Raw genomic sequence first — 13,536 nt, 5'->3', positions numbered from 1 at the left:
ATTCTAATAATTTATTATTCATTTGGATAGGTCTAGTCTTGGTAGGAATATTTTTCTCAGAATTTTTTTTTTCATAGGGTAATTCAACTATAAGCTGTTTTTTGTTCCAGAAAACTTAGGTAGGTTAGAGCATACTTCATTTTCAATTATATTTTTAAAATTTTCAATTTTTTAGGTTAATAACGGGTCCTTTAATTGTTATTGAATTCTTTTATATTTTAATTATTGTTTTAAAAAACTTATCTGATTTTCTTTTGTTTTAATTCTATTTTTCGTTAAAAGATTAATTTCTTTGGTTAATGAGACTTCTTTTAAAGAGTTAATTTCTTATGATACTGGAGAAAATAAGAATTTAAATTGAATTTCTTGTCTAAATATTTTGGTAAAAATTCATTCTTCTGTTACAGAGAAATGATAAAGTAGAGTAAGAAAAAGATTTCATAATATTACTTTAGTATTAATATTTTTTACTAAAATAAATATTGTTTTAAAACAAATTCCATTATTACAGATATGTGCATTATATAATTTGTAATTTATATTTAATTTTGTTCCATTAGTTTAGGATAATGTTTCTTTTGTCTTTTCAAAATATTTAGAAGGTATTAATCCCTCTTGTATACAATTTAAATCTGCTCCTGTATCTAATAGGATAATTGTCGTAAAAGAAAGTTCTTGATTAATTGAAATTGTTATTTCAGCATACAATTTTTGAAAATTTATCTTTTCAACGATATTACTGAAACTATCTATTTCATCATTTATAACTAAAGTTGAATATTCTCTTTGTTCTTTATTATGTTCTTTATCATGCAAATTATCTCCGTTCTTCTCTATTTTTAATAATATAATTTCTTGTAATAATTGTTCATTTGAAACTTCTAATTTAAGATTTGATATTTTTAAATTTCAAATCTCCTGTTTTATCTAATTGATTTCTTGTTGTATATCTTGTATCGTAATTTTTGTTTGTCGGTTTTAAATCTTCTTATTATTTTTGAAAAATTATAAGGTGTTGAGGATGTCGTTACTGAAGTATTTTGATTATTAAAAGTATATTTTAACTTTTCTAAGTGATCTTTTCTTTCTTGAGGGTTACTAATTTTGTCTATTAATTTTAATATAATATCTTCTTGTTTTGAAAGTACAGGTACTATATATGTTTCATACCGGCCGGTACCGACCATACCGGCCTCAATTTCAGCTTGTACCGGTCGATATTTCGGCCAGTGTTTTTTTTTTCAATCTACAATTTTATTTTTTAACCCCTAATTCAGACTAGACTATTTATAATTTATATATATGTATTTATATATATACTATTATTTTGGAATATAATTTTTATATATAATTTATTTATATATCGACTATCCCGAAACGCTATCCCGAAACGGTACCGATATCGAAATATTTCGTTTCAGTGCCTTGACCGGTACGGCGTCCGGTACGGTATTCAAAACATTGGTTACAGATACAATTATCATTATTTATACAATTACAAATCTGTACTTCAATCTCTTCGGATTCACTATCAGAAGATTGTTTTGAAAAGCTTGATTATTTTAATTGATAGATTTATTCTTCTTCTGTTGAATTATATTCCTCTTCGCTTTAATGTATTATAAAAATATCTAATAATTTGTCTTTTAATACTTTAGATATATCTAATTTATTAATTTGTTGTTTGATTTTACAATTTGATTTATAATATCCAACTTTTCTGCATTTATAACAAACAATCTGTTTTTTCTTTTTATTAGTCTTTTTAGGACTTTTTAGTGATTTATTATATGTTTGTTTATCTTTTATCTTTTTATAGGGTTTTTTGTATTTTTGTTTTTTATTAAAATAATTCTTATAAACTATTTTTCCTTTTTTATGTATTCTTGAATGAGCTAATAATGGAATATAACTAAATTGTTCATAAAAAGTATCTAATTATTTTCTAGCAAATTTATTTTCTTTCTCCATTTGCTTTTTTAATTTTAAATCGTTTCACATAGTTAATCTAAACCTATTAATTTTACTTATTATATTACCATATGTGAGATTGTGAAATTCAATAGTACCATCTAATCTTAATAATGATTCTAATACCTTTTGGACCAAGTAATATGAAAGCCCGGCTATGAACTTTTACTTCCAGTATGGCTGTTGGCAATCATTTCTGATTATAACTTTAGCTAGAAATACATCTTTATACCAACAGAAATCAGATAATTGGGGGCATTTTAAATTAATCAATAAATCACTAGTTCTTTCTTTGAATTGAACCGGATCACCAACAAAGTGTTTAGTTAATATATATATTAATGTGTTTACAGCATCTTCTATATGTAAATTATTTTCGGTTTTAATCACTTGCATGTTTTCATTATATTTATAAGCAGTTAATATTTGTGACCTTTGTTCATATGAAAGATAGTGATCCCACCATCATTTTAATTGGCCAGTAAACCATGTGACAATAATGTGTACTACTTGATGATCAGTTTGTCTATTACTTTTATAGACGTTGGCAACTATAATCATTTCTTGAAAATGATTTAATATTTCATATTCAGATAATTCATCTATATTCCATTCATATAATACATCTGGTGCGAAAACAAATCTTACTATATGTTCTCTTTCCTCGAATTGCATATCCGGTGGAGTAGGCTTAGGATACCAATTTCGAGTAATGGAAACATGATGTTTAGAATCTCTAACTGAAAAGTTATTGACATGATCTCCTCTAATCTTATTTATTTGTAAATCTAGATTTTTAAATTGGTTTTCAATATTACTAATTTCAGAGTCAAATAATACATGTGAGTCTATCTTACTAAATACATTAATATGAAGTTGTTTTGAAGTAGATGCATCATTACTAATAGTTAATTTTTTTAATTTACTAGAGATTTGTTCTAATAAATCATTTTTGTTTTTGAAAAAAATAGTTTTTAAATGAGATGGAATCTCGTGGGGAACAAACAAAGTGGTGTCTTTTTCTTCTTTAATAGTGAGTTTTATATGAGATATTTGGGTTTCAATTCTTTCTAATTGTTTACCCATAATTTTTAAATATAAATTGGTATAATTGTTTTCTTGGATTATATTATCAAGATTTTTATCAGTATTTGTAATATTATGTTTTTTTTATTGATGAAGCCAAAATTTGAGTATTTCTTTGATTGAATTTGATAGCTTCAAAATGTGGGTATTCCTCATAAATAGTTTGATTATTTTCTCCTTTAATCCATTGGTTAGTAGTCCTGTTTATGGTAGACAATTGATCTGATTTATATATCTCAAACCATGTAAAGAAAGGTATATTAATCTGTATTTTCTCTAAATCCTCATAATATTTTTCTTGAATATAATCTCTTTCTAATTTTGTAAAGGTTGAGAAAAATATTATTCTTTTGTGACTATTTTCTTCTTTCATATAATCTTGTTTGAGATATTTTTTGTTAATTTTAAATTATTCTTTATTCAGGGTAGATATTTGGGCATCATCTCCAACTACTTGTGAATACGTTGGGGAATAAGGTTTTTTTTTTAGGATTATGAGAGGTGGATGCTTTATCAGGATGGCTAACAGTATATACTAGTGTATCAATAATATTTCTGGAAATAATTCCCTGAATATGTGTGTCAAGATTCTGGAATCTAGTATCAAAAGATCTGGTATCAAAATTTTGAGATTTATTTCGAGAGATTGATGTAAGTGCAAATTTGGGTGTCTGATAACTAGAGGGTGCTAGAGAAGAATAATGTGAAAAAGATATTCTAAAAGGTTGAAAAGTTATTTGGACTGTTCCATCTGCTTTTTGATCTATATATTCAAGATCATTTTTAGAATTATTTTCCATCTTAGGCAATGAGATAATATTTTCTAATTGCCATTTATTTAGAAGTGTATTTTGATTCTAATTGATTTGTTTAGGAATTTGTATACTAGAGTTTTGTGTATTAGATTGTAATAATATTGTATATCCTTTTAGACTGGTAATAAGAGCTTGTGGTTATAATGTTGTTTTCATTAATTTATAGTGGATCTTATAAACTACTGTTAAATGATGTGATTCTTTTATCATTTCATAACCATTTGTTTTAATATTTAATATTAAAATATGTAAAATATTAGCATCGAATAATGAAAGAGAATAATTAAGATAACAATTAAATGAGATTGGATGGAATAATGTAGAATTAGCCTGAATGACACGGCGTCGTTTAGATGATATTGGATGGAATGAAAATTATTACCAAACATAAATAGATTACTCTTTCTAAAAAAGAGAACCCGACTTCCCAGGGTCTTGTTTGTATAATCATAAGTCTTTTTGTTAAGATATACGTTGTTTATAGTTGGGCCTGAAGAAATATACCCAACTTTTGTAGAGTAATCCAGTGTCCGTGATGCCATGACTAATCTCAGACGGGACAATCCTATTCCATCGCAAAACATCCATCGCAACATTAATTTAGAAGTTTTTTTTTTGGGTAGCAACCTTATGAAAACTAGTCATCCCGCATCCGAGTAAAACATTGGTGCGTAAGTCATGTATGCTTTATTTGAAAAAGAGTAAAGTTTATGATTAAAAATATATATATTTTTTTATGTAAATTTGAGATTTATCCAATCTTTTCAAAATGAATATTAGAAGTCTGCACATTTTAAAATTGTAAATATAATTTTTAATTTTTTTTATTAAAAGGGATGCAAATATAAAGTTTCCTGATTCGTAATTTGTAAATTTATTTTTGTAAAATTTATTTAGAGATTTAGGCTTCATTTAGTTACACAAATGAGACAGAATGATAAATATGTAATAATAATGAAATAATTTATGAATAGTAATAAAATAGTTTGAATTAAGATTTTTATGAGGTTTTGAGAAAGAAGAGAGAAAAAATTAAATAAAAAAAATTATAAAGTTAAAAATAGGGTTATAATATAATTTTTGTTTTGGGATTTGAAAAAATTGAATTATTTTTTTGTGAATTATTTTTGTATTTTGTTTGAGATTTTGGAAAAATTGTAATGATTAAGTAATGATTATATGAAAAAGTTTAAAATTTGATATTGAAAAATATTTGTGTTTAAACGGTGTTTGGATATTAATATGAGATGAAATGATTTGAAATATTTGTGAAACCAAACTAAGCCTTAGTCCATCATTAAAAAAATAATTTTTTTAAGTGGATTATAGATTTATCTATTTTTTTACGAGTAATGTTATATATAGTCATGGAGTTCGCAACTGTTGTGTAGTCGTTTTAAAAAATTAATTTTTTTTTTATGTGAGTTTCATATTTATTCACTTTATTCAAAATAATTGCACGGCACTTGCGCACTCATGACTGCAACTATCATTTCTCATTTTTTGAAAAACAAATATGCAAAACTTATATACCTTATAATTACAAATATCAATTCTCACGATCTTTTAATTAAAAGGGACGCACATATAAAGCTATCATTTGCAAATTTATTTTTGTAACAATTTTTAGAGATTATCTTGTTTGTTTTTATAGATAAGATGAGATGAGTTGAAATTAAAGTTAAAAGTTGAATAAAATATTATTAGAAAATATTTTTTTAATATTATTTTTATTTTGAGATTTTAAAAAATTAAATTGTTTATTTTATTTTATGTAAAAATTAAAAAAAATTATAATAATAAGATGAGATGAGTTAAAAAAAATTTTGAAAACAAATGTAGACGTTTTATTTATTTAAAAAAAAACCACAAATCTTTATCTCGGAAAGTTGCTTTAATAGATTATAGATCCATATGCGAATTTATAGTTAGTCCAAATATTGAAATTTATGGTGAAACTTTTACATCATTCTCTTTCAGTTGGTAGCCGAAGAGCATCTCAATGAAACGAACAATCGAGATGCTTGGAATTTATTTAAAAATTACAATGAGTGCGCTCCCCATCCAAAGAAAAATGATTTGGATGGCCGTAGATAGCAATCGCCACGTCAGCCCACTGCGTCAGGTACGTGAGAAGCACATGAAAGTTAACCGATAATAATGCACATCACGGGTGGGGCCACGTAGTCTGACACTCTGAATTATCAACCACGTCCGTCCATTCCTTGTAAATTTTGTTCCTTGACTTCATATTTCAGTGAAAAAACCAAGTACATTGTCTTCGATGTATCCACTGTAATTTGGATAAATAGAAGATAATTATATAAGATTTAAGTAGTTTTTTTTTTAATATTTTAAAGAGCAATATTTTAATTAAAATAAGTTTAATAAAAATAATTTAAACGTAATTTAATATATATAACACATTAAATCATAAAATTATTTTTATTATAAAATAAATTTAATTATATCTAATCAAATTTAGTTTTAACACATCTTCAATTTTAATAAATTGAGGTTGCCAGAATGATTACTATTATGCCTAAAACTTGCATGAGTACTGACATTAGACTAGTTAAATGTTAGTAACGTTCAAAATATAGATAATTTTAGTCAAAATGACTTGCATTGGACTCATAAAAAATATCTAGATTAAGTTTTGAGCTAAGTAATTCTAAAATCTACTCTAAATTTGAAAATGTATTATTCATCCATTAACCTATATTTTATTCCTAAATAATCAACAATAAGAATTAAAAATTATATATATGCTATGTATAACTGTTGTGTATATTTATTGGATTGTGAATTTGTGAAGAATTATATTTCTTTTTTACACTTAATATAATAAATATTAAGAAATAAAAAAAATTATTATATTATATTATTATTTTAACTTTAAAATTACTAATACAATGTAAACTAATTTATTTAAGATTTTGGCTTAATTTTGAGCAAAACTTTAGACATTAACTTTGGCTAGACGAATTCAATGATTGGTTCATCTTTTGTGGTTAGCCATTGCGGCGGCTTTGTGACCGTGTCCCTATCTCTTTCACCGCTACTGCGTCAGTGTACGCTTTTTGCAAAAGACTCGAAACTAATAATCATTGATGTATGGTTCGAATCTGAACACGTAAACGCAGAGAACGCAGAAGGGCTTCTCCTCTTTGATGTATGGTCTATTAGGAAATGGAATCTACTGATTCTACTCACAGCTCTCTGGTACTCTCTCTATCTCTTTCTCTCTCGTTCTCTCTCTCATATGATTCTCAGTTTTTATTTTATTTTTCCTGAACTGCCTGTTTGGTTCGATAGAAAAACTAGGGGGAAAATATTTGGAACGTTACGTGTCTTGGGTTTCATTAAGGATCTCGGTGTCTGTTCTATTCTCTCATGTTCTTGGTAAACGAGAGAGAAAACTCGTAGTATTTTCCATCTGAAGTTGGATTTAATTCTCTTTTTTTGTTGGTGAATTGACCAGGTATCAAGATATTGCATGGTGGGCATACTAGGCCACACGCTATGTGCCGTGGTTAGACCATTCGTGGGCTTCATTGAAGCCCAAATCATCAGCTTAGCGCTCTGCTTTGGTCGGCAGCATCGACGCGACTGCTTTCGTTACACCTTTGATGACATCGTCCGTCTCGCTAATACAACTCTTTGTGCGCGCAATTCTTCTTTGTTGTTGTTGCTGCTACTGCTGCTGCTTTTGCTTTTTACCTGGGATTCGTCACTTCGTTTCTGGAATAAAATTTTGATCATTTTGTGCTTGATCTGTTTGCAGTTACTATCAATGAAATTGAGGCGTTGCGGGAGTTGTACAAAAAGTTGAGTAATCTTGTCATTGATGATGGTCTCATACACAAGGTAATCCTATTCTTTGTTACCCAAATAAAATGGCAGAAAAGTAATGAGACATGTTAGTCAGGATGAGGAATTGTGATGCATTGCATTGCTCTTCTGAGACTGGTATGATTTTGAGTTATGTTTGATCTATAGAAATTATTTGCCTATTTGGGGACAGAATACCTGTTATTTTTATATGTGATAGATTATCTGAGAGGCAATTATATAAGATACGGCTAGAAAGTTATTCCATTACTCTCCTTATATCCAGTTAGGTACGAGGTATATGGAAGTAGATTTTTTAAGCTAAAAATGGGTATCCTGAGCAATTTCAATATCTAGGTTCTTTGATCATCCAGTAAGTCGTTGCTTATCTGTATAAGATGTTTTTGCATTGTCTCAAATGATTGGGCTTTATAGCAAAATTTCTATTTAGAATTACTATCCTAGAAAACCATATCTAAATTTGTAATCCATTCTGTTTGATTATCGTTTGAAGGAAGAGCTCCAAGTGGCACTATTGAGAACTCCAGCAGGCGAGAATCTTTTCCTGGACAGGGTAAATTTCCTGTTATGCTGATGCAGTTATGCTTAACTCTAATTATCAGCATATCATTTTCAAGACTCAATTACCTTTATAATTCGTATTAACGATATGATCTGTGACTCAGCTAAGAAGAAAAAAGAAAAAATCTGTGACTCAATTAGTTCATTCAATGGCTACCCTTTCTTATTAGGTATTTGATCTTTTTGATGAAAAGAAAGATGGAGTCATTGAGTTTGAGGAGTTTGTTCGTGGACTCAGTGTTTTCCATCCTCGTGCTCCTGTGGAGGACAAAACCGATTGTTAGTCTTCAAGAAGCTATTTGCAGTTTTTTTACTGTATGGAATCATAAATCTGATCTTTTCTGAATTGGTAAATCCTTTTGTTTTCTCCCTTGCATCTATGCAGTTGCATTTAGGTTGTATGATTTGAGACAGACTGGATATATCGAAAAGGAGGAAGTAAGTAGCTCTGATGTCAAAGTTGTTCATGTATTTACTATTTAGTAAGTAAAATCATTTTCACCGTTCATCCATTACTGATGTATGTGCATCAGGTTAGGCAGATGGTAGTTGCCATTCTTTCAGAATCCGGTATACAGCTGTCAGATGAAGTTCTTGATACTATCATTGATAAGGTGAGGATTCCATTTCTAAAACCATTCTTCTGATATTATATCTTTGGAATGTTGTGCACTTACATTGATTTTTTTCTTTGCTTAGACATTCACTGATGCAGATGCTGATAAGGATGGCAAGATTAACAAGGAAGAATGGAAGGATTTCGTAGTTCGGCACCCAACACTTCTGAAGAACATGACGCTTCCTTATTTACAGTACCTCTTTTTCATTCACTTATTAAGTTCAATACTATCATTATCTTCATTATTGTTACCAGCCCCTTAAAAATTGTTCTGTAGGACATCTACTTTTCCTCTTAAAAAAGTTGCTTGTTAGCAAATACCTTCTATTTTGGTTCCTTTTCCAAGCCCAGTGATTGGTTCCTTTGTTAACAGTGAAGGAAAAGAGGAATACTTTCTAAGACTTTCAACAAATCATGATTTGGAATTTCTAGTTCTGTGTATCTCTGGTTAATGTCTTAAGGAGCATGGTTTGTTTTCTTATGGAAGTTTGCCTGGAGATATTGACAGTGATTTTTTGCTCTATTACGGTTTCAGGGAAACTTGGGTAGATAAATGAAATTTGGATCTTCTGAACTAGTTGATGTGGGGATGGTACACGAAAATCAATAATTTTTATTTATTTATTTATTAATGTAACATCTTGGCAATCTAATGGAAAATAATTTAATTCATACCAAACTAACATGCTGAACCTTATTGGACTGGATGTTCATGACTTTTGATTTTGTTGGGACTTTGTTATCTCCTCTCCTTTTGAGTTGAGGGCAGTGTACAAGCATTTTCTGGTACTTAGGCATCAATCTTTTTCCTTGTAACTTTAAACCTAGTTATTTTTTTTTTAATGATTTTGTCATTTGCCAGGGATATCACAGCAGTGTTTCCAAGTTTTATTTTCAACACCGAAGTTGATGACTGAACAATTTTGGCAACACTACAGTCTACAGCGAGGCAAAAATGTTGAAAACTGAAAGAGAAAAGCTTCTGCTGCATCAGGGACTACTGTTTCTATCTTCTATTAGTGTCAGATTGGTTTTGTCTATACTGCCTCAAGGGTCGCTCACTCCAAACCGATACAGACACGAGGCTGGCCAAACCCAATGCATCATCATCTGTCAATGATCAATCCATGATTTCCAATAGAAACTTCATTGGCAACAAATATCCCTATTCTTTCATACGTATTCATCAAAATACTCACTTTTGTTTAGCATGTGGTCTGTATAAACGTTTTTTTTTTTACTTTTTGGCTTCTCTCTCTCTCTCTCTCTCTCTCTGTTTTGAAATGTGTTGTATGTATTGTTACTCGCTAGTCACAAAGTCGAAGAAGCCACTACCTAGACAGCGAAGGTTTTGTCATAACTGATTTTTTTTTTTCTTTCTCGGCCAAGAAGCCAGTTTTTATATAAAGAAATGATATTTGTAGTTTTATAATATAAATATCGCATATTTTTTTTTTAAAAAATGAATAAATTTGAGATCATATAAAAAAATTATTTTTTTAATTGTAGATCTCACTTTTCATCAAAAGAGTATACAAAACTCGTATATCTTAAAACTATATTTAACATTATTCATTTTTATATATTTATTGTCGGCAAATCTCACCTGTCTTAGCTGGATCTATAATGGTTTTATGTTGATTTCATGTATAAGGTGTTTTTATCACCACATTAGACCTCGGAATTATAAAATAAATCTCGATAGTTAGATCTAAATGAAATGTATTATTTAATAGTCAACATAGTGTTTTATACTTTAAGATGCGAATTATAATACGTTGGATTTGTTTAAGGATGACAAATACATTTAACATATCCATTTCTATTCATCTGCCTCGATTTGTTATCCCATTCGCGTTGGAGTTGGATTAAGAACGAAAATCCAGATTTTGATTTGATTATTATTTTAAGAGCAGATATGTTATACATCAGTTTATACTCTTCACACATTATGATTTTAATTTTTTTTTTTAACTCAATACTGTGTGTTGAGGCTGATGTAAATAGTAGGCTGATGTAAATAATTTTTCTTTTAAGAGTAGTGTTAGGACCACGAGGAGAGGAAATTGTCTACCGATTAGCGTACTTTTTTTTTTCAAACATTTTTTAAAACCTATTTAAACAATTTTAAGCTAAAAAATTTACAAACTCATTAAAAAACAGTTACTTAATTATTAAATAAAAAAATAAAAACAATTTGACGGATATCTTCAGTGGGAGTAGAGTTTTACTTATTTTAATTTAATTTATAAAGATAAATGCTATTATCATCTTCACACCACACATAAATATATGATTTTTTATTTTTTTAATATATAAATATATATTTACACAATAATATATGTATTTAAATTAAAAAAAATTATAAATTATATATTAATATATAATATAAAAGATGATAAATAAAATTTTTCAATAAATAGAACTTTATCTGGAGAAGCAACGAATCCATATATCTTCCGTTTAGACATTGAATCCTATCATTTCTTGGTTGACCCGAATTAAGAAAAGCTGGCACAAATCTATAATTATCATTTTGTCATGAAGTCCGACAAGAGTTTAATTGGGACAGTAACCCGTCTATGTGCAAATTATTCTTTGAATGAATATTTTCGTATTTATCTACAAGTTATAGTCCACCGAATTTTAAATTAAAAAAAAATCTAATTACAAGTTGATCTACGCATCTCGATTTAAAATTTCACCCATCAATTAACTTAAAAAACTTATTTTACAATTTATTTATTTTTATAACTATAATAGATATCGAGTACGAAATACTCATATTCTAAATATTAATTTAATTTAGTATGATTTGTATATGGAAAGACGTAGGGATGTTACAAGAGAAATGTTATAAGGAAGTCTTATAATACATATTTTCATTTAATTAATATGTGATTTATAATTTTTTTATTTGTATTTAAACACACACATTTAAATATTAAGATAAAAGAATAAAAATAACAAATTATATATTAATTAAGTGTAAATATATAGTAAAAGACTTGAAACGTATAGAATTTCTCATTTTACAAACCCAACGTCACCCCCACATTAGCTGGATTTCGAACTATGTTTTGATTTTCTGGGTTGACAGCCACGAGTAGCAAATTAAAATCAGATAATAGTAATGATTAGGATTGTAAATGAATCAGTCTGTTCGATAGCCATCTCGGTACTCATCTGGTTATACTCGAATCGAATTCGACTCATGAAAAAAAAGTCCGTCCATGAAAGCAGATACCTGCTTAATTAGTAAATAACATACACTCGATAAAACTCGACTCGGTTAAGGCTCGTTAAGATCCACTCGTTTGTGCCTGAGTCAAATTGCTAACTTGACTCGATTAAAACTCATTCATATATTGATAAATATATACATACACTTATGTATATAAATATATATATATGTATTAGCTAATAATATAAATATAACACTTTTATAATTAAATATATAATATGTAACCTAATTATTTATGTCTATGTACTGAATATACTTTATAGCTATATTTTATCTTTTGTACAATAATTAATCGATAAGATTTAAAAATTTCATATATTAATATGTAGGAACTATATACGAAATATATATGCTATCATATTATGTGTATGTATTAATAATTTCTGCAGGCATATAATATATTATTATTATGGCTAAATATCAACTAGTTAGATATTAATTATTTATAAATTTTCAAAATCTTAAAACTCAATAGATGTTCTACTTGTTAATTATACAAATTTAGTATTAGATATATATATTTTTTAATCTATCTAATTTATTAATTATTAAATATTATTAAAAAAAAATTTGAGCCGAACTCGAGTTGAGAATTTAGTTTACCGAGTCAAACTCGAACAAAGAATAAATAAAAATCTCGAGCTCAAGCTCGAGTGTTTTGAGTCGAGTTGAGTTCAGTAAGTTAAAGACTGGCTCGGTTCGGCTGAATTACAGTCCTAGACTAATGATTAGGATGGGGGACCCACTGATTGAAAGGAACTCCCAACCTATGGCCACAGGCGAAATTCGATTCTAAAAGACCGTCAACCCCAACATACAAGATGTAACAATGTGTATCGACCAGAGGAAAAGTGAGAAGAATAATTGAATGTATGAATGCTTTAGTTTCTTTATGAATGAATGTACAGGTTGTGAGAAATGTTTCATAATAAATGAAAATATTTTTAAAGAAAAAGCCCCACTCTGTAATGTATTTAAAGGAAATGAATGTTTTATGTAAAATATATAGAAGAGTGACAAATGCATGAATGAAAATCTATGTTAATATATTTTTACAGTATGAAATAATGCTTATTGAGTATTCGATTTATTTTGTTTTTATGTGTGTCCCTCTCCCTCTCTAAGGACAAAATAAGTAAGAAGCGTCAAGACAAACATGGTCCAAAAAAAGAGTGACAGAAACTAGACACATTTTATGTAATATATGAAAGTCAATTTTTGTAAAATAACTTTTAATTTAATTTAATAATTTCCATTGCAAACTCTTTTTTAATTTATAGAACATATTTTAATTTTAAATATAAAATCTTTTATATTCTAAAAAAAATAGAAACTGACTTTAGAAGTAAGACCAACCTCATCCCATCTCTAGTTCTCATTCCATC

The 13,536-nt window shown here is 28.0% G+C and overlaps 1 protein-coding gene across 2 annotated transcripts; it reads left to right on the top strand.

The window, feature by feature from the left end:
• The first annotated feature begins 6,956 nt into the window (after positions 1–6,956).
• On the top strand, positions 6,957–10,302 carry LOC109007917 (calcineurin B-like protein 9). 2 transcript variants are annotated; one of them, XM_018987823.2, is made up of 9 exons: positions 6,957–7,097; positions 7,357–7,537; positions 7,660–7,742; positions 8,221–8,280; positions 8,459–8,567; positions 8,674–8,726; positions 8,822–8,902; positions 8,988–9,100; positions 9,770–10,302. In XM_018987823.2, the coding sequence occupies exons 1-9, from the start codon at positions 7,065–7,067 to the stop codon at positions 9,822–9,824; spliced, it is 768 nt and encodes a 255-aa protein (XP_018843368.1). In that variant the 5' UTR covers positions 6,957–7,064; the 3' UTR covers positions 9,825–10,302. The 2 variants fall into 2 exon arrangements, with proteins under 2 accessions (XP_018843368.1, XP_018843369.1); XM_018987824.2 differs by lacking the exon at positions 6,957–7,097 and adding an exon at positions 7,146–7,277.
• Positions 10,303–13,536: the final 3,234 nt, after the last annotated feature.

This window comes from Juglans regia, chromosome 12 (genome assembly GCF_001411555.2).
Source record: "Juglans regia cultivar Chandler chromosome 12, Walnut 2.0, whole genome shotgun sequence".
Taxonomy (NCBI): domain Eukaryota; kingdom Viridiplantae; phylum Streptophyta; class Magnoliopsida; order Fagales; family Juglandaceae; genus Juglans; species Juglans regia.
Note: the sequence above shows the minus strand (reverse complement) of the source record. Positions and strands in the feature narration are given on the sequence as shown.

Bases quoted from the DNA above. Each gene is read 5' to 3' on its own strand.
- LOC109007917 (XM_018987823.2), top strand. From the start codon at position 7,065: ATGGAATCTACTGATTCTACTCACAGCTCTCTG. The intron at 8,568-8,673 runs GTTAGTCTTCAA...GCATCTATGCAG, and splicing joins TGTGGAGGACAAAACCGATT to TTGCATTTAGGTTGTATGAT. The intron at 9,101-9,769 runs GTACCTCTTTTT...GTCATTTGCCAG, and splicing joins ATGACGCTTCCTTATTTACA to GGATATCACAGCAGTGTTTC.